A 26,744-nucleotide genomic window follows, 5' to 3' on the forward strand; every position below is an offset into this window, starting at 1 on the left:
CCTTTCCTGGGATTGAATACAGGTGGGACTCCTAGTATTATGACTCTTATTTCTAATCCTGATAGTCTTATCTTAATATGGTATCCCATATATATATAGCCTTTTAGGAAAAAACAAAATTAGTGGCACATCATTTAAATACGACTTTAAATACTGACTTTCTATATAAGATTATCTGAACTTTTGAAAAATTTGTTTCATCTGAGATGAATAAAATGAAAACTCATGGAAAATGACAAAATTTTGGTGTTTTATATACTGATTTATTTTAAAGCATAATATATATGTACAATATATATCACAAAGTACCTGATAAAAAATAGTTTGAAATACAATTTTAAGCTCCAAATAAAGTCTCTACTTAGGATAAATACACATCTTATTAACCATAAAAGTATAGTTTTAAAGGCAGATTTCAGACCACTTAAGCCATACAATGGCTAATCCTTAAGGACTTTAAAAATGTATATTTATAAAAATTTGAGGAAATGCATCAAATTGTTTGGAAATATATAATCATTTACCATATAATGCATTATAACTAGAAATGCTTAAATCTGATAATTTATAATATTACCTTACAAAATTATTATTATAAAGTATTCATTATACATTCTGGAATAAACTCTGGTCAAAGTCTGCGACTCTTATTTCAAATACAGCCTTCACTAGGCCTGTATAATTTATATTATATTACAGATACATACATACATAGTACTTTTTCCCCGTGTGTAATGTCTCTTCATAAAAATATATTTGGGCTAAGAACAATCAGAGCATAGCAAAATGCTGCTTTAATTGTTTAATTAAATGTTGTGTATCCACATGATCAGGAAATGCTGCTTCAGACTTCTGAGCAGCAATATAACTTCTCTGTAGATCTCCAATCTGTAAAAAAATGCCATAAGAAGAGCAGTATGAGACCAGAAAAATAAAATAAATAAATATAGAAGGGAAAAAAAAAAAGACATCCTGTCTGCATGCTGTAGAAACTCAAAGGGTCCTTAATAGCAAATTACTCACATATGCCACTTAAATTTTAGAACTCTCTCACCTGGATTATAATTCCATTTTGAGGAATTTGAGAAAGATAAAATAACCAATTATATAAATAATTTATGCTCCATTACAGCTATCTAGTTATGAATTCAGAAACCCTTGTTCCTTTCCCTGTCATTGATAGTACTATAAACATAAAATGACATTCGTATGCCCAAACAAACAGTTTTATACAGCTAAGGAAAACTATAATGTACCACAAATACATATTTTCATTAGGGTATTATCTTTTAAATAGGAAATTCAAGTAAAAATTATTATATTTAAGACTTAATAATATGCCTCTGAGAGGTTTTAAATAGTGCTAACAATAATATTGGCAAGATGTATGGTTTTAAAAGTTTACAAAAAAGAAAAAAGTTCATTTTCAATAAACTCTGTTAAAGTCCAGCCCAAAGAAAAACACAAAAATATGCTACTGGAATTTGTCTCAATGTATCGTGATTCATGTATTCACCTCTAAAAGGACAACTTTTGGATATATGCACATGAAAAATCTAGATAGTTCAACTCTGGAAGTTTTGGGGGTAACATATATATGTATTAAAAAGGAATTGTTTCCTTTTAAAAATCATAACATTTCTTTCTAATATACCATTTTCTCTTACAGAAATATGGTCTTCTGTTTAAAGAAACACCTTGAGATGTGAATTATTATAATGCGCTGATATTCCCGAAAGCGAATAATCAAGTGTTCTCTGTGGCTTAATTAAGCAGCAGCACAGTGCAGTGAAATACCTGGGCACCACTGGAGCTGGGTGTGAATCTGAAACCTGCCACCTCATGTGACTGGGGGTAGGAGGCTCTTAACCTCCATGAGGCTTGGGCTGCATTAGAACATAAGCTTCATAGGATAAATTTACTTGCTACATCCTCTACTTCAATGACAGGGCCTGATACATAGCAGAGGCTTTAATAAGTGAAACATCGGTTGCATGAGAAAATGAGTAAGTAAGGATACTGCACATAGGGGATGGGAGAATTTGAGAATTGTATGTAAAGCACCTTGAACAGTGGCTGGTAAACTTATCAATCACTCAAAACATTTCAACACATCAACAATAGCTTATTCTATTTTCAAAACAGAAATGAGTGTGCATGGCTTCATATTTATATTATTAAAAAAACAACATATTTTTACATCTTTGGTCAATAAAGACTTTTATTTACATCACAAACATTTTTATCCATTTCCTCATTCTCAAGACTGATTTACCTTCCATGTTAAAGGAGAGTTTTCAAGTAATAGGTAAGATATGCCTTTTGTTGGTTTTCATTTTATTAAAAATGGTGCATAATTTCTTTTAGCTTTTGGAATTCACTGCAACACAGCTGCATTCCCCATATTGTCTATAATTAATATCTCTAATTTCACTAATATTCCTAATTTTATAGCAATCATATCAGGACTTGGTGGCAATATGATTTACAAATAATAAAAAGGAATTCCTTGCTGTAAAAGCCTTCTACAAATACCTCCCAAACTAAGAATTATTATGGTATTTCTTCAATGATTAAATATTAAATTTTAAAGCATAAAAGATTTTATGCTTTAAAAAGCAATGCTTTAAAAAGCAATTTATAATGGTGTTTAGTCAATATCCAAAGAAAAATTAAAGCTTATTAAGTGAAGATGTTTGTGTATATAAATAAGAACTTAAAAAATTCATTTCTTCCAAACTGAAAAATCAACCTTCTGTTCAGGAACATAAGGTTATAATTTTCTTGTTTATTGTAATTTTTTTAAACCTAAAGACAAGAAATATTGTATAATATAATAAATTAATAAAGAGACTACCTTATCAGATATTGTTGCAAAATTAAAATGGGGTTCATACATATGAGGTGCTAAAGTTGACGCAGTTTGCAAAAGTGCCCTTGCCTGTGAAAAAAAAGAAAGAAAAAAAGGCATATAAGCATACAGCAGTTCTGTATCTGTGATTTCTATTGGTAAAAGAAGCCTTTACTGGGATAGGACCTTAATAAACATGGTGCTGGAGAAACACAGATGTCATTCCTCATGAAATACAGAGACTTATATTGAAATATAATTAACTACTGATGTCATACCAAAATTATGTTAACAGTAAACATTTTAAGAGAGAAAATAAGAGAACTGAAAATTTAGAGCAGATTTAAACCTATTTGAGAACCACTGTCTCATACCATTTCCATTTCAGTTTGACATACAACTTAAAATGTAATCTCAAGGCTTTAAAAAGTCTTCTCAATCCAGGTTTTGTTGGTGGTAACTGATTTAACAGGCTCCAAGTATCTGTACCCTAAGGCAATAACAACAACAAAAAGACCAAGAATCATAATGAATTTCAAAGCCCACAGCCTTGTGCTGGATGACAGTGAGTGAGCCTTTATGGTGCTGCTAACAAGTTTTCTAGCAATGAAAAATGATAAGCTTTCTGTTCTCTAAAGTATGCAAAACACAAGATTCACATTTTTTGTCCCTTACAGAATCACATATTGCAGAGAGCACGGAGTGGCACATGATGCTCATACATGCATCGTTAAGACTATAACCCACTCAGTGACACTCCAACTTGTAGCTAAATCCAAAACCCATATCCATGACCTGCCAACAAATTCATGTATTTTTTTAAATGGAAAATAAGAGGATATCAGTTCACATAGGGTGCTGGATAGTAATTTTCTAAATAATGAAGTGGGGTTAGTATAAAATCTTTTACCAGAACATTTCAAATTAATTGTATCCTTGAGAAACTACAGTAAGTAGGAGGGAAAGACAATGACCAAGATGGGGGCAGAGACAATCACAGGAAGTACTTGCCTAACATGAACATGGGCCAAGTTCCAATAGAAAGCGTACCACTTGAGAATAATGCTTATAAAATACAAATCCAACTTGTTTATTTTGGGAGCATTTATGAAATAATGCTTCAGTCCTTGGTATTTTTGTCATTGTGCTCCGAAGAGTAGGTTTGTGTCCCATGTTTACAGCTCATCATGTCTGTGACCTGAGTAAAGTTACTTACACTCAAATCTCTATGTCCTCCTCTCTAAAGTGGCAGAGTAAGATTTACCCTTAATAACCATGAATATTGTAGGAGTATATTTTGCATTGTAAACTTTTTTATATATGTAAATAATAGTTCAACTGATTAAGCACAGATCACGTGCTCAAATCCACCCACCACTGTGCCAAGTGCTTTACATGCATGATCTAATCATCACAGAAACACCTTTGGGTAGGCATTGTTATTACTCTACTTTTAAAGATCATCCATTTGTTTCACAAATACTGACTAAGCACACGACAGGTGCTGGGCATTTCCTAATGCTGAGAACACACCAGTGACTCGTCAGATAGGGTTCCTCTTTCATGCAGCTGACCGTCTACATTCTACATGTAAAGTAGGACAGTATCTGGTGCAATGAGAAGCACTGTGAAGTAAAAAATGAAAAGTAGGAAATATTCTAGCCCCCGAGGGTTCCTTTCGATGGTGTTTGAGATGGTCTTTCTAAGGAGGTGGCATTTAAGACCTGAGTGACAAAAAGAAATGTCACTGTAAGACCTAAGGGAAGAACATTCCAGAGGCCCTAAAAGAAGACAGAGCATTGCAAATCTGCAGAACATCGAGGCAGCCAACATGCCTGGAAGTTAGTGGAAAAGGAGAGGCCAAGGACATGGTCTGAGAGAAGGCAGAGGCCAGTTTATGTGGAGTCTCACAGGTTCAGATTAGCAAGCCAGATTTTTTCTTTCCAAATTCAGGAGAAATAACTGGAGAATCTTATGCAAAAAAAGTAGTAATAAAATAATATTGTTTAATAAAAAATCATGTGGGCTGTTCTGACGAGGATGAATCATAGGGTACATTTACTTGCTGATGTAAGTGGGGGAAAAGACCAGCCGGGAGGCTCTTGTAGTTGTCCTGGCAAGAGATGGTAGTAGGGTGGGGAACAGAAGCCAGGTTCAGGATGGGACTTTTAGGCAGGACTGACAGGACCTGCTGAATATGATGTGGGTGTGAGGGGGCACAAGGAAGAAAAGAGGTGTCAAGGTTGGCTCCCAGGATTCGGGCAGGAACAGCTAGATGGTGGGTCAGGGTGGTGAATTGTGGAACAGTTCACTAACACAGGGAAGACCATGAAGGAACATGTTGTCCTAATAAAATGAAATGTTCTATTTTGGACTCAGAAAGGAAGTAACTTGCCCAGGGTCACACAGCTAATACATGAGAGAGCTGAAATTCAAATCCAGGCCTACCAGACTCTAGAGTTCATTTTAAAATTACATAACAATAGCTACAAATGATGGCTGTTCTGTGAAGAAAGCAGACTGACTGCCTCTCCCTGACCTGTTCAACATGGCCCTTCCGCATCTCCAGCACAGCCAGGTTGTTGTAGGCCTCAGCATGGTTGTTGTTGTTGACCAGAGCCAGCCTGAAGCACTGATGGGCCAAATTCGTATCACCTATTCCCTGGAAAGAGAAGCACACGTTCACAAGTCTGAGTACACATGCTTCCTCTTGCCACCTTCTCCCTTCCTTCCTCTATAAATCTTCCCCAAGACACAGAAAAAGCAACACACACTGATCATAGGGGTCATATGTGAATTCTGTGTAAGTGGAAAATGAGCTACAGTGACTCCCAGAAATCTCTCAGATTCTACATGAGACCATCATCACACTTAGATTTATAATAAACACCTGAAAATTTCTTCAAACTAATTCATGCCTACACTTTTTATTACAGAAATTGTATCAAAAGACAACCTACCACAGCTATATGTCCCAAGTTGTACCAGACGTCAGCTGTCTCTTCTTCATTTTCAGCCAAAGAAAGGGCACGTTCAAATGAGGTCAGAGTCATATCATACTGCTGGGCATAGAAGCAGCACAGCCCCAGATTGTTAAAAAGCTGGCAATTGTAAACGCCCATCTGCAGGAGTCGCCTTTTCAAACAGTACAAAGAAAAGTTGTGTCACACCAAATTTATCAATGCTAAGACTTCTTTTACAAAGTTAGAAATGAATTAACCTTATAACTAGTAATACCCCCGCAAAGATTAGAAATGAAAGGTATTATTGTAAGTGAAAAATAATGTTTAAAACAAATATAAAAGCATAGCTTTCATAATAGTTAAAACGACTTCTCTCTCTATATTTTTCCCCAAAAGCTTTGTTAGAGAACAAAAATAAGAAATAAATAGCCACATAAAGTAAAACCCACACAGCTTTATAGAGCCTTGTTGCCCACCAGCATTCACAAGACCTTCTAATCTAATTTGGAGACTATATTTTACCTCTAAGTTTTCAGTGTTGCATCCTATTTTTGGCCATCTGTATTTCATGGTTAAACTGGGCTCACTGACTTCCACTGAGGAAGCCATGACCATCAACAGACCACTACATTATCCACTTAGCTTTTCCACCGCAATTCAAGAACCCCATTTTGACTCTAGGCATTAAAAATCCTAAGTGAGAAAGGACAAGAAAATTCAAAGAAGCAAATGAACATCCAGTCCAGCTGCCCTGAGAAACCCATGACCCATTTTGAGGGTAGGGAGTAGGGTGAGCTGCACATGCACCGTGCAGCATGCGTATATTTTATGTTCTCAACATGTATTTGGAAAGAATCTTTGGCAGCTGCCAGTCATCTCTCCTTCATATTACCCAAGGGCTGAAGTCATAATTTAAAAATGAATTGTAGGCTGTGCACAGTGGCACATGCCCATAATCCCAGTGGCTCGGGAGACTGAGGCAGGAGGAAATCATGAATTCAAAGCCAGCCTCAGCAACTTAGTGAGGCCCTAAGCAACTCATCAAGACTCTGTCTCTAAATAAAAAATATAAAAATGGACTGGGGGTGTGGCTCAGTGGTTAAGTGCCCCTGAGTTCAATCCCTGGCACACATACACAAAAAAATTTTAGATGTCACATGTAGGATAAAATAAGTATTAACTCAAAAGAGAACCAGTAGCATATTTTACTTAGACTTTGAAAAAAAAAATACTTGAAAAACAAATTGATAACATTTCACAAGCAGATGATTCTGTTTCAGGTCCTCATCAAGGTTCAGAACACAGAATCCACTGTTCCTTGCAAATTTCTTCACTGTTTAACTCTCCGTATCTTTGTGATTCAGTGGTATTCACGGATGCAGTGATGATGAGAAGCATTTTAAGTAACTTAAATGCTATTGTTTGTTGATGAAATGGCTAACTTATACAGAGAGTCAAAAACACAATCATCTGGGTACGTTTCTTCAAAGTGCCAACATCTGAGCATTTTCAAATTATCGATTGTCCCTTTAATGCTCATAAAGCATCTGAGTAATGGAATTTTTAGATTCATATACACATTATAGTTCATTTATCTTCATTACTGTTTTGCCAATATTTCATGAAAGTAGTTCTACAGATTGAATGTAAAGCATACCTGTAAAACCGAAGAGCTATTTCTGGTTGATCAGAATAAAAGTGGTTGCTTCCAATGCATGCAATGGCTTCCATGTGAGTATTATCTTGTTTTAAAACCTCTTTGTAGTATTCAGCTGCTGATGAACCATTGTTCATTTCCTGCTCAAGACAGAAGAGCAATAATGTATTAATATTGGACAAGAAATTTTTTGTCTCACCAATTTAAGTTTATTCATTCGGCAAACGTTTACTGAGAGTGTGTCATGTGCTAGACTCTATTCTAGGCCCTAGGGACATGACAGGAATAAAAAGATCAAGTCGGGCTGAGGTTGTGGCTCAGTAGTAGAGTGCTCGCCTAGCATGTGAGAGGCCCTGGATTCAATCCTCAGCACCACATAAACATAAATAAATAAAATAAAGGTATTGTTTCAAGCTACAACTAAAAAATAAAATATAAAAAAAACAGATGAAGTCACTGTCCTTAAGGAGTTTACAGCTGGTGGAGAAGACAAACAAATGGATATATAATGTCAGGTGAGGATGAATGATTTGAGGAAAAACAAAACAGGGCAGGACTGAGGGAGGAAGGAGGGAGGGTCGCGCTTCAGAAGGGTGATCATCTTGAAGGAGGGGCTATTTGAACAGAGACCTAATGAAGTGAGGGTTCGGACCTGAGCACACCTGGGCGAAGCTCACTCAGGCAGAGAAACTAGCAAATATATGCTGCAGAGAGGGAAGCACTTAGAAAAACCACACAAATGTAGTGAGGCTGGAAAGAGGGAGAGTAGCACAGGAGACTGAAGAGGCTGTCAGGGCCTTTGTCAGGCATGGGAGGAGCTTCAGATGTTTTTCCTTCTAAATTGAGAGAAAGTTATTAGAGAATTAAAAGCAGAGGAGTGACATAATCATACTGTATTCACATTTTAAAGAATAATTTGCTTGGTAAGCACAGGACAAACCCAAATAGGGAAGAGCAGCAGTAAAGAGACCAAGAATTCAGGAAAGAAACAATGGCAACCCAAAGTTCAGAAATACATACACAATTAAAGCTGAAGCCACCTTCTACAGTTTTTATATATGCTTTCTAAATACTGATAATCATAAATGCATTTATTATTATTATTATTAGAATCATCATCATCATCATCATCATTTGTGAGATGGGGCCCAGGCTGGGCTGAGCTAATCTAGCATTATCAATGAATGCTACATATCTCAAATCCACTCTCAAGGTCTAGTTCAGGTTCCACACCCTTCATTAAGATTCATTACGCTGTGCCCTCACTGCACAGGGCTCTCTTCTGCCTCTCAACTTACACGACATTTATCATGACTTATGCACTTAAATTCTTATTAGGATTCAATTTTTTTGTGAGAATTTAATCATATTTTATTAAATCTAAGTGACTCCACCAATTCTAAGCAGCACTATACAATGCTTCTTTAAACATAAGAATTTTTATTTGATACCCATTTTGACATTTTATTTGATACTCAGATCTAAACTGTATCCCCATATCATTCTTTTGCCTTCTTTATATGAAGTAGATATGCAAAGTAAGTTGGACATAGTATTTCCTCATGTTCAGAGTCAGTCTTCTGACTCCCTTTCTGATCTGGTCATCCAGGCCCAGGATTTTCCACACAGTGTCTCACATTGGCAATACAGCTTTTCTTTCTTTTTTAAATTTTATTTTTACTGATGATTAATAATTGTGTGTTTATATGGGGTACAATGTGATCCTTTGATACGTGTATACATTATGGAATGTACAAATCAGGCTAATTAACATATATGCATCATCTCATATACTCCTCATTTCTTTGGGCAGAGAACATTTAAAAGCTACTCGCAACATTTCTTAAAAGTGTGCTCCACTATGTTCCCAAGATTTTCTTCCAGGCTATGGACCCTCATTTTGCTGTGCTGATGCCTGTGCTTTCTTGATCTTACCAGCAGGTGTCAACAAGAGCTTTCAGGCAACAAGTAGAAACAATTACCACGTTCACCAATTACCACGTTCACTATCTAAAGCACGATGCTGCCAAGAATAACTACCAAGTTTCCATATAAGACTGTGACAACTACATGACAACTGCCACTTGGCCACAAACCATTAGAAGATGCTACCTACTCTAAGAGGCACCCCAATCTCAGAGATGTCAAAATGTGGAAAACATACGTTTTTTAGAATCTATAAAATTTGATAATTTCTTTGCAACCAAGACCACGTGGTGTACCTTTCCTTAGTGCTAAATTTAGTGCTTCTAGATACTGGAAAATTAATAAATCATAATTAAACAACTTCTAAAATTGTCTGAATTTCTCACGTTTCCACAATAACAGAGGTTCTCAAACTTTTTGATCTTAAGATCCCTTCAAAGTCTTAAAAGTTGCTAAGAATCCCAAAGTTTTGTTTATGAAGGTTATATTTGAAAATATTTATTAATTCATTCCATATAATATGTAATAAAACTATTAATATTCTTACAAAAATAATGGACTCTCCTGAATGGAGAAGGTTTGTAGGTTGTCCAATCACGTCTCCATACATGATAGATTTGTCCAACTGAGAGAGACTATTAAGTCCTTTGGTCAGAGATCTAATGCCACTCTGCCAATTCTGTTTTTATCAATAATAAAGTCAATGAATAAAGTTAACACCAAGAGTGAAAAAACAAGCTGCATATTAGAATGTATCAAATGATTCTGTTTATGGCTAAAACCTGTATAAACTGTATGTGTGCCTTTATATAAAGAAATAATTTTTCACTCTCAATGAAGTTAATGGTTTGTCTTCTATTTGTTTAAATCTCGTGGCTATCCCTCAGTTGGTTCTCAATTTGGAGGACTGATGGGCACAGAAATTAATTTATGTAATTTCAAGGAATTTTAGATTTGAAATTAGCAACTTCACATGTAGTTTTTCAATTAAGTTTTATAAACATAAAATAATTTGCCTATGCTAAATAAATTTAAACACTACAAAAGGGTACAAAATTAAAAGAAGTCCAAATACTAGTTGACAGAAGCTGTTAATCGTTTCTTGAGTATCCTTCAAGAAATTTTGTTCATATAAAGACACATACAAAATCATTCTGTAGATTCCAATACACAGTTTAAATTAGTGTCATGGCACTCTTTCTATATCAAAACATAGAAATTCACTTTATTACATTTTATATGAAGTAGATATTCTGTACAGTACTCCATCAATACATACACCATAATTTATTTAACCAGTCCCCTTTTGATGAACCTTAGTTTATTTCCATTTCCCTTTAGAATACTTACATACTTGACTGATGGACAAAAATTAGTTTATGCAATTAATATTCTATAAAATCATTTGTATATATCTTTGTGTGCCTGTATGAAAAGACTCTTAAACAAAATTCCTGGAAGTAAAATTGCCCATGCACATTTTAAAGTGTCATGGCAATTGCAAACAGCCTCCTAATGGGCTGTATCAAAGTACACTCCCACCAGCAATGCTCATGTGTAGAGCCTTTTCTCCACACCCTTGATACCACAGAAGTTCCTCATCTCTGCCAACCCAATTAAGCGAAATACAGCATATCACTGTTGTTTTAGTCTTTATTTCTTTAATTACGACAGAGGTTAGAAATTGAACACATCAGATATTTCTTTTTCTATGAGTTTCCAATTTACTTCCTTTGCCCATTTTCTATGCTATCCTATCTTTTATCTTTTTATCAGTGGCATTTTATGCAGATATAACAGAATACCACTGACTGGTAATTTTAATGAACAGAAATTTATTTGGCTCTTGATTCTGCAAGCTGAGAAGTCCCAAATCAAGGCTCCACATCTGGTGAGGGCTTTCTTGCTGCATTATAACATGGCAGAAGGCATCACATGGGGCAGCATGGAGTGGTGGGGACCAGGCAGTCAGACAAAGGCCAAACTCATTCTTTTATCAGGAACCCACTTACAATAATAGCAATTAATCCATTCTTGAGGACATCCCTCTTTGCCTAGTCACCTCTTAAAAGCCCCACCTCTCCACTGTTGCATGGGATTGTTTCTAACAAATAAACTTTGGGGGGACACATTCAAACCTACAGTAGTACATGAGGGGGTTGGGTAAGAAACTGCCTGGATCTGGAGGCAGACATATGGCTCAAGGATCCCTGGGCACCAACTTTGCTTTCTCATTCCAGGTGACACGAACCCGTGCTGATATTGTCTTTAGTTCAAAAACCAGAAAAGCCCTGTCTTCATAAACACACATGGATCATACATGGATCAATTAAGTTCCTCCAGATGGATATCATCAAGCTCTAAGTATAAAAAGCTATCGGTGTAGTCAAAATGCAGCTAGAAGGGCTGGGGGCATAGTTTAGTGGTACTGTACTTGCCTAGCATGTGTGAAGTCCTGAGTTTGATCCCCAGCACCACAGGGGTGGGGGTGTGCAGGGTACATTGGGGGAGCTGGAGCTTGGCTGTTGTCTCATCTCTGGGAGGTGATTTCTTATCTCTAGGAAGGCTGACAAGAAAACAAAAGCCTATGGAAAAGCCACAAGATACATTGATCCAAAACTTCTCTGAGGAAGCATCTACTTTCCATAGTGTTTACATTCTTGATTAAATAAGCATATATGAGGGCATGTGTATGGACATTTGTTTATATGCGTGTGAGATTTGTAAAAAGGTAAAATAAAACCAAAGTTTGGCTTTATTTAAATTTTTGTTTTTGCTATTTAGTAAACTTAACTTTTATTTTCTCAAACTTATCAGTCTCTCCTATTAAGTCTTTCTGATTGTCATGTTTAAAAAAACTCCCTCATTCCAACTTATACAAATAATGCATCTGTTTTTTCTTTTGGAACTTTCACAGTTTCACTTTTTGAAATTTTAACTTTTTCTTTCTGTTGTTTGTTTTGTTTCGTTTTGTTGTTGTTGTTGTTTGTTGGTTGGTTGGTTGGTACTGGGGATTGAATCCAGGAGTACCCTATCACTGAATTACATTCCTAATCCTTTTTCAAATTTATTTAAAATTTTTTAACTCACTAAGTTGCCCAGGATGGGCAGGAGCTTAAGATTTCTTGCATCAGCCTCCCAAATTGCTGGGATTACACCCACACACCACAGCACCTAGAAGTAGTAATGGATTTTTTTAGTAAAAGAAATCATTACTCATCCACAGTAATTTTAAACTATTTAATAATCCAATAATCCACCTGGCTTCATAGGCAATATTTATCACATCTTTAATTTTCACATGTATGAATAAATACAGACTATTTTGGTCCATTAACTTATTCCTGTATCAGAATTGTTTAAATTACACTAGATTTCATTAATGTAGATTTAAAAATAACATTTTTAAGTATGTAAATGTTACTTCAAGTAAATGAGAAACTTAATACAATCTCAGTGGTTTTCTAGCAGTTATTTTTGAACCAATTCACAAAACACTATCTATCTATACTTAGGTCTTAATTATTTAAAGTGAAACTGCAAATAAGGAAATAAGTGTTGCTCTGCTTCTCAAACTCTGTTATGCCTCAGAATCCCCCTAATGAGCCTGTTAAAAATACAAATAAACACCTGAGTCTCACTTTCCAGGACTTCTGATTAGTAGGAAGAGGATGGGTTGTACTTCTTACACATTCCCAGGGTAATTTTCACCACAGTGAAGTTCAGAAAGCCACCAGAATAACCTTTTAAGAATTAGGTTTCTAATCTCAAACCCCTTTCAATAAAGAACAACTAAAATAAGGGCTAGTCTCTCAAACAAAATGCCTCAAGAAAAATTAAAACCACCAAAAAACAATTTAGCAAAGAGAAATCAATTTTTAACAGTATCTGTACAAAACAAGCAGTGAACCGAAGGCAGTACAACATGTTCATTTTAAAACAGGCAACATTTAAAAGATATAATACCAACATGAAAGTGGTAAATAAAAAAGAAGTGAACATAACGGAAGAGAATTCCCTCCAGAGAATAGCAAGATGCACATAATAAAAGTCCCTAAAGGCACATGCAGTGTAGGTCACAAGACTACGGAACAAACTCCACTAATTAACTCTAAATCCATCCTCATGTAAGAGAAAAGAATCTGCTGGAAATCTGCCTTTGGTGTAGTCAGCTTCAGCAGAAAGGAAATGAACTGTGCACATCCAAGGGAAAATACTGCACCCAACTATTTCACATCTGTGCTTAGCCCTTGATCACCCTACCTACAGGACAACATATTGTCCCTGCAGTTAGGATGCTTCCCTTTCTAATTCCTTTTTCCTGAAGTTTAAACTCAACTCAGAACAGCAAAAGAAAGAGGCAGCTGATAAAGACTGCCCCAGAGCCACTCCCTATCCCAGCCATAGCAACAGTCACTATGTCAGGCTTGGGAGAAATTCTTCTGAACAGCAACCACATGTTAAAGATGCAATTGTCCTGAAGCCCTTTCTGCTAGCACTCACTTTCTAAAAAGCAAGGTGTGAAAAAGGACTGAGAAGTACAAAAGGCAAAGCCAAAAGGTCCAAGGGTGCCAATGGCATTGGGAAATCACCAATGAAAGCAGCATGAATTTCACTGATTTCGAAAACTGATTCCATTTTATATCTTTTCTAAGCTTCTTGGCCAAAGCTTTGTTCATATTCAATTTAGGGTCACAATAAGTAAACAAAAATATTGATACAAGTATTTATATTGACTGATCCAAATCTTCTATGTATCTATCAAAATTATATCTATCAAAATTATACTTCAAAAGGAAAATACATTTTATAGGTAATTAAAAACAATATTTTTCATTTAAAAAGTAAAATACACAATCATGGAAAATTTGGAAAGTATAAAAAAGAAATAAATGTCAATCCTACACTATGACCCAGATATACCAACTATTACAACCTACAACTCTTTTTCAGCAAAATTTTAAAATCTCATACCTAGCATTTTCAAGAAATGTAAAGAGAACTGAGGTGCATCTGTTCAGTATTGTACTGGAAGTTCTAAGCATAATGATATATTTTTAAAAGCAATAAGAATAACTGAAGAAACAAAACTATATTTGCACACAATGATTAGTTTATTTACTTAGAATATCAAAGAGAATCTATGGACAAGGTCATAAAATTTAAATAGTAGAATCAAATCAACTTTTACATTCCTACTCACCAGAAATAATCAAATAGAAACTATAAGAGAAAAAAATAGGGACTCCATTCACAGTTATACCTGGGAATACACCTGTACAGAAAAGCCCTGAATCTGCTCTGCTATCCTTGGAAAGGATCATGCCTGGGAACTCACTTGGTTCCCTACATCAGTATAAACTTTCTCCAAATAACATGAGCAGTTTGCTACACCTAAACTCTTGTATAAGCAGTGTGGTTTTCGCTGAATACCTGTTTACTTGTGGGAGTCTGGAACTCTGGTACTTGGTAGGCAGAAGTGTCTAAAAGATCAGCACCCAACAGTGACATCGTATACTGAGTCTCTTGTGTGCTTCCCTGCCATACAACACTTATCGAGTTATCACAGCTTACTAGAAGAGGTGTGACCTGTGTGACTCCACTAGGAGACTCTTAGAAGCTGGTAACCAGTCATCCTCTGAACTTTGCCCCATCAATCTTCCCTTTTACTGATTTTGCTTTTGTATTCTTTTGTTCTAGTAAATCATAGCTGTGAATATAATTGTTTGCTGAGTCCTGGGAACCCTAGTAAATCATTGAATCTCAGTGTGGTTTGGGGGACCCTCGCAACAGCCTCTTTCAAGGGATAATTACAAAAACTTCCTGAAAAAAAAAAATACCAATGCTTGAGAAAGGAAGAAAGGCAATGCATCTGCTCGGCCTCCACATATTCAAAGTAATTCTAGTCAACATGCCTATAAGGTATTTTTATTGTTCTTGTAAGTCAACCTTAAAACCAGTATTGTCTAGCAAAGAGTCAAAAATAACCAACTGTGAAGAAGAAAAACAAGGTGGTAGAATTTACCAATCTGATTTCAAGAATTAGGATAAAGCTGTAATAATTAGGTAGCAGGGAAGATAACTAAGTGAAACTTACCATAGAATAAGACAAATGACTCTAAAATTTATAACAATAAGGAAAAGTACAAAGACACTTCTGATAAAGATGAACCCTACCAGATGGTCAGTATCATACAGATATAAAAATTAAGCTGATATCATATTGGTACAAAGATGGACAAACAGGCTAAAGGAAAAGAGTAGAAAGACCCAATGTACCCCATCATAAATGGGAAAACATTATATTTGAGGTTACAGATTTTGGGGAAAGATTGATAAATGAGGTGTGGCAACAGGTCCACAAGGAAAATAATTTAAATCAGTATCATGTACCATTCTCTATACTCTTCTGTGAATCTGAAATGCCTCATAATAAAAACAGCTTGACTAAATGCATACACTAAAATCTCTTATTCTACCAGTGAATCACAGGCCAACAATCAAAATTTTATAAACTGTTCTTCTTAACCCCTATTTAGTTAGTACATAACCTCAATTTTATATCAACTTTTAAAATACTACGAACCTTACCTCATAGATCCTGGCAATTCCACAAAGCAGGCTTACTTCTCCTGGAAACTTATCTAAGCCTTGTTTGAAAAGATTTAAAGCAGTCACAGGTTGATCCAATGAGATGTAAACCTAAAATCCAGATACATTTCAATAAAAGAATCAGCTCTTAAAATAAGAGTATTTGTATAGCAAGTTTATAATTATTCATTAGTGACAACTTATTTTCTAGATATTAAGTAAAAAAATTTTCATAAATATGTAGAATTTCCAATAATGACAGCTTTATCTCCACATGTTGTACATAAAACATTCATTCATTCATTTCTCCACCAAATACTAATTATAGGCTTACTGTTGTCACAGGGACTGAGCAGTAACTAGACAGGAAAGGATCCAGGGGAGATCCTTCTAATAGAACAGACACGGGCATGGTCATAAGCTGGCATTAGGAACTAATTAGGAGGCTGAAGTTAAAGATGCGAGAGAAGGAGCGGATGACCCATGAAGCAAGGCCTGAGGAGTCAACAGTAGAGAGGGTGGTTTTTGAGAAGACCCTTCCAAAGTAGAAGGAGACAGGTTTGTGAGGCATGGGGTGAGGGGGTTGAGTAAGTTAGCACTTGAGGGTGTCCACTTATTAGCAATTAGACTTAATAGGAATTTCTAAAATAGAAAATTATGTTTTTTATGTATAGAAACATAATATTTTAATACTTGTCTTCATGATTTTAAATCCAGTTTTTCTGAATGGTTAGGCTGTGCTTTGAACAAGGCCTAAAACTATTCATAATGTTTATTACTAAAGTATGAGTAGAGGGATGGATATGAATGAAAACTGTAAAATTTTTATCTTATAAACTTCTGAATGGATTTTTAAAATATGATAAACAATACAATTAATATACTAATATAAAATATTTGATAAGCTCTATTTTGAGGCAGGGTTTTGCTAAATTGCCCAGGCTAGCCTCAAATTTGTAATCCTCCCACCTTAATCTCCCAAATAACTGGGATTACAGGCAAATGCCACCATACCCAGCTTTAACTGACAAAAACTTTTAAAAACAATGTTGTTCCTAAAATCTGGTTGACTTCTATTGTATAGCAAGCATTTTTTCATATAGTGAAAAAAACAGGTTTACTCCTTGATAGTCATACAGACAATAATGAACTTAAATAAACATGTAAAAAAAATAAATAAAACCATGTACTTAACTATAATTTTAAAAAGTTTTTTTCAATTATGTGGCCAACAATTGTCAGTTAAGAAGTTAAGAAGATGACAGTCAAATAGTATAATCTGAGCCTTAATTTCAAGCTCTCCTCCAGAAAAGTTTACTATGATGCTTAGAAAGTTAAGAATTTAATATATAAGATATAGAAGATAAATTTAGATACCAAAGAGCTCCAAACATTTTTGAAAACCATTGTAAACATACTAAAATCAGAACAGCAAATTCATATAGTGGAACTTTCATTTTCTCTTTAGTGTGCTTTTATTATCATATTTAGGAACCAGTAGCACTCCCTTTTACTTCTTGGTTTAATAAATTTTATTTTTCAAATACACAGTTGGCAGTTGGTTGCCCTTTTTCAAGCGTCTTCACCAGCTGGAGAACTCCACCTTGGTATTTCTGGCATAAATTAACTCGGGCTCTGCGCTTTGAGACCAGTTGGATGAGTCCTTTTACTGAGGCACTCCTGGCCAGGGAACCATGAATATTCAGTCTCTCAGAGACCACAGCTGGGCTTATAAGCTTATAACTGGGAACTTTCTTACAGAATCTGAAGTTGTGTCAAACAAGACTAGGTTATTGAGCTTGTCCCAAACTTTGCCTTTGGACCACTTCTTTTTGGCCTCACCCTCAGATTAGTTCACTGGGTCTTTTTCTTGGCCAACTTTCTTCTTGTAGTCCTTGGGTGGCATCCGAACCACTGTAGGCTAACTAAGATGTCATACAAAAAGCTAGTGCTTCCTTTTGTAGCTTTTGAATCCTCTTTACTATACTTTTAATTTGAAAAATTCTTAAAGATAAAGCAAGATGTCATGACCACTACTAAATCAAATGTTTTTCTTTCAAAGTAACCTTGATGAAGGTCAAGAAACAATATCCTAGTATAATGTGAGTATACCTTAATTTGAAATGCTTGGGACCAGAAGTGTTTCAGATTTCAGATTTTTTTTTAAATTTTAGAATATATGCATAACGTGATGAGCTGTCTTCGAGACAGAACCCAAGTCTAAATGTGAAATTAATTATATTTCATCTATACCCTGTACACATAGCCTGAGGATAATTTTACACAGTATTTTTAGTGTACTTGGATTTTGACTACAATACATCACAGGATGATAGGTATGCAGTTTTCTGCTTGTGGCATTCAAAAAGTGTCAGATTTTGAAGCACTTCAGATTTCAGATTTTCAGATTAGGAATGCTCAATCTGTATTGAAAATTCTAGGTGGTCCTTCACTTCTGCTGTGACTATGAGGGGCACAGTGTAGTAGTGGGTAGCCTCTGGAGTTCAAAAGACCTGTGTTTGAATACTGGCTGTTAATAGTCCAGCAACTCTGAAAAACTTACCCTCTTGAAGTCTCTTTTTCCTTAGGAGTACAAAGGAAATTATGAAACCTATTTTGCAAGATTATTGTAAGAATTAAATTAAATTGCATGTACAATGAATCTAATCCATTGACTTGCACTGAGTAGGTAGGTGCTCAATAAAGGGGAAGTAAGATTTTTATTTTTACAGTAGAGCTGAGTAATTAAGCACCTACATAAAAGCAGTCCCTATGCTCTACAATCTGCTCAAGCATGAGACAAATGTGTTATAGAAAAGAGCCCTCTCTGGGGCCTGTTACACACGGGTGGTGAGCTTATGATATTTTCTTCCATTCTAATGAGCAATATTCCAAGGGGGTTATCTTATTTTTCATGGCAATCAGTTTCTCTTGAGGTAGTTACCCTCCATATGTTATTTTTCCCTTGCTATAAAGAAAAACAAGTTAAATCTGAACATATTAACTTGCCAACTACTCCTGAAGGAACTGGCAACTCTTTCCATGCAATGGCCAGAATTTTGAAAAGAAAGATTTCACTCAATATTTACTTACTTTTGCCAAATAGAGAAATGTATCTACCATTTCCTGCTGCTTCAGAGAGGATTTAAACTGTTTTTCTGCTTCACGATACATTCCTAACCTAAAAACAGTCATTAAAAAAAAAAAATCAGACATTCAACTTAAAAATAAATACTATATCATTTTTCAAACACTGAGGATATAAATAGAGACAAATTCCATCTATAAGAGTAAACATATGCCAAAGAAAATAGTGTTGCACAAACACACATATGTTAATATGAATGTTAACAGAGTTTAGCAAAAAGTTGCCTGTTTCCCATACTCACTGGCTATCTAATTGCCAAATGGTGTGTAAAGAGTCTGTCTGCAGCCTAGTCGCAGCAGGACTAAGAGATGCCAGTAAGCCAGGTCATATCAGTTCACTGCCCAAAGAGCTTATGATCAGATGAACATATGGCAAGTGACCTGAATAAATGCTTAGAGTCTCCATTTTCCTGGAAGAACTGAAAGATGATATTCCTTTGAAAACATCTTCTACTCTAAGATCAGAGCCCATTTTTCAGTTATCCTGAAACTATTTTAATGCAAGCAATAATTTCTACTTGAGAAATACAACTATACAATTTTATTATTCTAGTAATCTTTTTTCCCCTTTATTAAGTATTTGACACTGATTGTCCCAGTCTATGAATCTGATATTTGCACCTTGTCTAAATGAGACTGTCCTGACACCAGTGGCCACTCCTTTGCCTGGGAAACATGTTATTACCACTAAATCAGCCACTAACACTCACTTAGCTTTCACTCAACCTGTTATTAACAGAACTATTAAACTTTCTCATAACTACTCATTCTTAGCCACCTAAGAACTTAGAGATGATAATGTTTTATTTTGTGAAATAAAATCAAAATGATGCACAATATATTCCAATGTGCTACTTTCATTCAAAGGCTTGAAAGAAGAGCTTTGATCATTTTTCATAACCTAAACCGCAGGCATTGGTATGGCTGATACCCAAATAGCTGTTGGAAGATGGGATTAAAGAGATTAAAGGTGACCCCAAAAGGCTAGCCTAAAGTCAGAAGACACGCAATGTGGCAAAAAGCCTCTACCTCTTAAAGGTTCCACAAATTTCACAAAGAATATGTATAAAATGCTATCAAAATGCTCTGAATTCTGAAAAACAATGTAATTTAGAATATAACATCAACTGAGCATGCAAGTTCTAATCATGTGACTCAGTACAGTCATTAAATTCTGTAAGCACCAGTTATCCATGAGAGTCCACATATTTTTATGAAGATTTTATGATTTTTAAAGGATTACAATAAATGATTTTAAAGGATTACAATAAAAAGATACCTGTAAAACAATAGGAAAACATAGATTATTTTTAATCAATAGAGATAGAAGGATAATCAAATTGAAAAACAAATAAATAGGGAACTAGAAATACTGAACTACATGGAAGCCAAAGAAAGAAAAAATATGGATCATTTTTTTCATTACTGCATCCTTAAGAGATAATTTCTACTAGAACTATCAGGAAGGAGTTTATTACATGGATTCTTGTGCAAAAAAAAAAGTGGAGTAGGCCATGCTCAAAGAAAGTCTAGGACTAACGAAAATACCAAATTCATAAATCAGGCCAATATAAGAAAGTTACAGTCCAAAGAGATAGTTCCTTCCAGGGACCAACCTCTTCTCTGATTTCATTCAACAAAATTGTCAAGCAACATCTGCATGCACATTTCATGATGGTGAAGAGATGGAAAAATGAAGGAAATAAAATCAGGTTCTTAAAAGTAATGATAATCAAAGAGTAGTGGTGGGGAAGTGTTTTTCTAGAAGTTAGTAAACTATGATGTAAGCACACAGGTGGGGAAGCATACAGCATGCTAAGGGAATATTGAGCAGTTTGGTTTAATTGAGAAGGACACAATAATGGGAATAATGAAAAACAGGGGCACACATGTAGACTGGGACAAGATCGTGATGCCACACTTCAAATTCAGAATTCACTCTAGAAGTAACGGGCAGTCATTCAACGAATCCAACAAGAGCTGTTTTTTCACAAGAGTTACTCTCACTGGATTTAGGAAGGACAGATGGGGCAAGAGACTGGAGGTAGACAACCCAGGTAAGAAGCTACAATCAAGCAAATGACACTAAAGGCCAGAATTCAAGCACTGGCATGGGAATGAGTAGTAAGGGGGACTTTGAGAGCTACTGCAAAGGTAGAATCAGTATAGAGCTTGATCAGGACAAGGGAGAGAAATCAATTTCAGGCTACATACTCATAATCTATCCTTGGCCTCTCGGGCTGAAGTCAGAGGTCTGACTGGGCTCTCAGTGCATTCTGCATTTGCTTCTCTCGTAATAAGAACTATACTTATAACTATTAACTGTCTAAATCATTTGAAAGAAGAAACAATCTAATAAATCTTTGTGACCCCACTTAATGAGAGCAGTTTCTTATTAAATATTTTACCAAGTGAATGAATACCAAATACATAATAAAGATGAGCAAGTACAATAATTTAATATGACAAGGTATGCTCATTTAAATGCCAAACATGAATGGGTGGCAGAAGAAATCAGAGTTGTGCTTTCCTTTAATTATTAAAGATTTCTGAAGGTTCTGCTTAGAAGCTCAAGATTTCAAGATTGTCTTTAAGAATTGTATTCATAAGAGTTAAGTGTTTGGAAAGTCTAAATCACCTTTTGGCAGAAAGCACTTCCTCAACTAATAGTAGGAAAAAACACTTTAGAGTTCTGTGTGAGTTGCCTAAATGGAAAGTAGTCTTAATTTCAACAGCAGAACAATAAATCCTTTTTATTCCCTTTATATTCTTCTTTTCCCCATAGTGTTTTAATGACAACTAAAGATTATAAATATTGCAGGGTATTCACAGTAACTGAACTCCACCTTGTTTTTGAACAATAAAAGACATACTTACCTTTATGAAATACAATTGTTCATCTGTCTCTATTTTCCCAAATGCTAACTGAATTTCAAAATCAGCAACAAGTGATTTTATTTATGAATCGCTATGCAAATATTTCATAAAATTAACTGTGGCTTTTCTGATCTCTCAGTTTGCTTTGAAACATTTGCACATTAAGAGAACGTAAAAATATCCAGGTTATACAGAAACAATATGGAATTGTGGAAATAGAAAATAGTCATCAAAAAATAGACCAGAAATTTTTGCTCTACCACTTATTAGCTATATGAATTTAAACAAATTTCTCTCTTTGTGAGGCTCAATTTTTCTCATCTGAGAAAATTACTAATTACATCAACTACTCAGAGTGCTTGAAATTTAAGTGAGATGATAACATACAAACAAACTCTTAACCACAAAGTGCCTTACAGATGGGAAGCATTAGTATAAATGAAAAGACTTAAGAGCCAAGAGATTAGGAGCTGATTCAACAGACTCAGTTCTAGCCCCAAACTAGTCCCTGATGAAAATCACAGCCACTCTCTGGCCTCAGCTTCCTCATTCAGAAAGGGAAGTTGGACCTGATGATCTCAAAGTCTGCCTCTCTCTGCTGTAGTTCTTATTGCTACCATGTGATTGTTAAGTAACTGCTTTCTCAAGTCAAGTTCTTATTTCTTCATGAGGAAATCTATCCAGAAAGGGGGTGTCAGATTTGACATTCTAAAACATATTGCCACTTCTAACCCTTCACAGATAATCGAAGTTTTACCTGCAGTAACATTTCCCAATCTGCACCTTCCACCACCAGTCCTTGTACTGAGAATGCTCTGTGGAAAGGGCAGCCAGATCCAAAGCCTTTGAAAACAATTCATTTTACATTAGAATTTTCTTCTCTGACAATAAACAGAAAGATAAATAATGAAATAAACCATATAATTATAAGCAATCTAAACACGCATTAGAAGTCAGACAGTTGCTCATGTTTCCAGATGGCTCCACCAATTTTCCCTAAATAATCAGTTCCAGATCAGAAGGCTAACAGCAGATGAGTTAGAAACACTGATCAAAGAGAAGCAGATGTACAATATATTGGAATACAGTTTGAACATACAAGCCACAAAATTGATACTAAAAACTCCATAAGTTTTTACCCTTTCCCCACTATTTTCTGTCTAATAATTCAAAATGCCTCCAAACATAGTGGCAGTCAACACTTTGGTATATCAGACTTGTGTAATCACTGTCTGCAATTTAAAGACAGATGTAGAGAAATAGAGAAAGACCAAGTAAGCAGCTAGAAAGTTTGGAGAATGGAATTATGAAGAAGAGTAAAAGGAGTTAATGGGGGTAATCACTACCTTCAATAACCATTATTCCATTATTCTGATATCACCTTAGCTTCTAGCAATTCTAAAGATCAAACTTCTCTTTGCTGCAAACTGAGGAAGATCTCCTCCTTAACTACCTTCACCGGTCAGACAAGAGATGACCAAATAAGAATTAGGTTTTTATTCAGATAAAGTGGAAACCATTTTGACCAAGAGGAAACAAATTAGTCTTTATACATATTTATAACTCAGAAGTTTGAAGCCAATGGGCTGGACATGTAGCTCAGTGGTAGAGCACTTGTCTTGCACATGTAAGCACAGGGTTCAATCCTCAGCACCACATAAAAATAAATAAATAAAATAAAGACACTGTGTCCATGTACAACTAACAAAAAAAATTAAAGAGAAAAATTTGAAGACCATACAAAGATTTTGTGACTAGAAGATGGAGTTATGAAATGAAAATTCTGATTTTTTTAATCTTATTCTCTCAAGGTTGAATTTTTTTTTATTCTGTAGCTAGTGTTAATATAACAATAATATCCAACAACTCAGTTAAACTTACTCTTAGATTTTCAGTTGTTATCTCAAAATGCCTGCCTTATTACCAAACACTTCTTAATATTAACTCTTTTCTAAAATGAATGCCAGAAGAGTGCCCTCAATCTCCTACTGCAAAATTAATTACTTTTCCATGTGTTCTTTATCTTCTCTTGCTCCAGGGGAGATCTCTAAATATACAAACCACTTACAAAGAAATGTTGTTGACATGCTGAGCCCCTAATGGACTTGAAAAAAATCAACACATTCACTTGAAAGCTATGGAAATTAAAAATAAACTACATACTACTTTCATATGCTTATTTTTCTGCCCCTCCCCTAAATAAAAATGAAGGGATAAGTACAACTTCAATTAGCATTATCCTTGGAACTACTAGGAAAATATATTTTAAATCAGTTCAATTCAGTCATGCATTGAATTTTAACTCAATCTTTATAAAGACCTTTTCCATCAAATAGTCATGTTCACTATCATATTTAATATAAACAGAACTTCTATTTTTAGCAAAAGATGTTATTCAAAAAATGTTAACATATCCCAAGGCTGGATTTAGTGTTTGTAACAACAATTTGCATTCAAATATGGTCCTGAAACAAGTCATCTCATGGAAAACCAATGTGTTTGTGCTGATTCAATTAAGCAAAAACATAAATTATTGATTCAGAATAAAAATGAGTTTAAAATTAATTTTAATCATCATACTTCACATGAAAAATCAGGCTGCATTAGAGAAAACATTTGTGGCAATTTCAGATGGACCCTAAGCTCCCTATGGAGAGATACCTTTCTTTTACATCTCTGCTATGTTTTGGAATGTCACTGTGTTCACAATAGGCACTTAAGAATTATTTGTTGAAAACAGCTTAAGAACCAAACAAAATTGTCATAGTAAAAGATTCATAATTAAAAGCTACTAGCATTAAACTTTTAAAGTGGCAACAGAAGACCTATATTTTTAGAGCCTTTCCCAATTTCTACAAATGATTAACTACATTTACATTTTAAAATATTTGAATAATTTAATAAAACTAATATCTATATGTTAACAAAGGACTAGCCTGTTATTTTTAAGTCATAGGTTTACAAATCTCTAACTATACAAGGAACCTTGGTAGAGCTAGATGAAGTTTGTGAGTATGTCCAACCTGGAAAGTTTTAAAAGTCATCCTTTTACTATCGTTATGCTTCTGACAACTTCAGGATGATGAAATTAAAGAGCATATGGAAATAAAGAGTTCAGAATCATCAACCCATATGCCATTTTAGATTTGTCAATACGGCCAATATTGGCCAAAAAGAGAGTAGGGGAAAGAGAGTAATTAAAAACTCAAAGGCAGAAATACATTTTTTGTATTTTACTTTTTATTAATATTTAAATACCACTTTGAAGATTCTCTATAGGTATATATAGCATTCTCCCCGTATGTGTTTAGATAAATATAGAATCACCAAAACACATGTCACTTTAGTTTTGTCCATAGTGCCCCTGCCAAATAAGAAAGTACCAAGAACTCAAGACAAATTTAGGTTTGATTAAAGATCAAAGATTTTATTAATAAAGGTTATTATTTATTATATTTCAATATCACTTCACAGTATTATTTATATTTATCTATAATGATGAATGTGAAATACTTTATTTAAAAAAATTGGAGGCTATCCAAAGTAACAAACATAAAAGCACTCCTGATTTCTTAAGCACATTAAGAAAAAAAATTTCTTTTTTCTTTTTCCAGTTCATGTTGCAAAATACATGGGGGGGGGGGGGGGAAGCATGCTTTGTGCTCATTATCTAAATCCTTCTTCCATTCAGAAAATAACATTTGTGGTAAAATCTAAAAATGACATTTTAATGGAACAAGCTGATCCACAAGAGCACTATAATGTAGCAAGCCAGTGAGAGAGTAAGAGAACAGCCACGGGCATCGGTCCTGCTCAGAACTCCCAGCACCAGTAAAAGGATCAACTGGTAGGCACTCAGTAATTATTTGTTTAAAGAATAAGTCAATTAGTTAATAACTCAGTAAATGAATTGTGAATAAAAACGAAAACAGAGGAATCAACAGTTTGCGCTTTTCACTAAGAAAAAGCAAAACAAATTGTTTCATTAGATGTGCCATGATATAGTTACTAGAGGAAAGAAGATGAAAACAATTATTTTAATTTATTCTTGTCCATAATTTATAGTTTAATTTATGTATAAAAAGTTATAACATTGTTAAATTTGGGAGGGGGAAAAAAGGTAAAATTAGATTCACTCTCCCTTAGTGTCATAAGGAGCAGCTATTTCCTTCACTATTGTCATCAAGGTGCTGATGCAATGCGGGAATGTGACAAATATTTGAGGCATGAATACATCTTAATCTAACAGTACCACTATTTTCATTTTAAACTATATATATATATATATATATATATATATATATATATATATATATATGTGTGTGTGTGTGTGTACACATATATGTATATATACACACACATATTGGTAAGTTTATATAATTCATATCAGTATGTATTTATATATACACGTGTGTGTGTGTGTGTGTGTGTGTGTGTGTGTATATATATATATATATATATATATATATATCAGTTTTTACTTTGCAATTGTTTCACAAATCCAGCTTAGTCGATGAAATATTCTATTGTTTGGTAGTTTAAAATTTTTCACTTCCTTAGTAATATCAAATGTCTAAAAGGAAGTCTCTATACAAATTTTCTTAATATTATCATTTAATGAATTATAGAAAGCTATCACAAAAAAAAAGTCAAAAATTGTGTTTGGCACTGCTTGTTTCTAATATACTGAGTCCTTTATTATTTCTAAAAATAAAAATAAAAAATTATAAAT

At 34.6% G+C, this 26,744-nt stretch overlaps 1 protein-coding gene across 2 annotated transcripts in view; it reads right to left on the reverse strand.

The window, feature by feature from the left end:
• Positions 1 to 256: 256 nt before the first annotated feature.
• Ttc8 (tetratricopeptide repeat domain 8) overlaps positions 257 to 26,744 on the reverse strand; it is a 49,015-nt gene continuing 22,527 nt past the window's right edge. Inside the window, exons 7-15 of one of the 2 annotated variants that reach the window (XM_071606599.1) lie at positions 22,770 to 22,855; positions 19,082 to 19,169; positions 15,989 to 16,099; positions 12,488 to 12,571; positions 7,472 to 7,611; positions 5,812 to 5,986; positions 5,391 to 5,513; positions 2,858 to 2,941; positions 257 to 888 (exon numbers count right to left, since the gene is read on the reverse strand). In XM_071606599.1, the coding sequence (XP_071462700.1) occupies positions 772 to 888; positions 2,858 to 2,941; positions 5,391 to 5,513; positions 5,812 to 5,986; positions 7,472 to 7,611; positions 12,488 to 12,571; positions 15,989 to 16,099; positions 19,082 to 19,169; positions 22,770 to 22,855 (1,008 nt within the window). In that variant the 3' untranslated portion in view covers positions 257 to 771. The remainder of the gene's footprint in view (positions 889 to 2,857; positions 2,942 to 5,390; positions 5,514 to 5,811; positions 5,987 to 7,471; positions 7,612 to 12,487; positions 12,572 to 15,988; positions 16,100 to 19,081; positions 19,170 to 22,769; positions 22,856 to 26,744) is intronic. The other variant, XM_027931654.2, reaches the window with a different exon arrangement.

This window comes from Marmota flaviventris, chromosome 2 (genome assembly GCF_047511675.1).
Source record: "Marmota flaviventris isolate mMarFla1 chromosome 2, mMarFla1.hap1, whole genome shotgun sequence".
Taxonomy (NCBI): domain Eukaryota; kingdom Metazoa; phylum Chordata; class Mammalia; order Rodentia; family Sciuridae; genus Marmota; species Marmota flaviventris.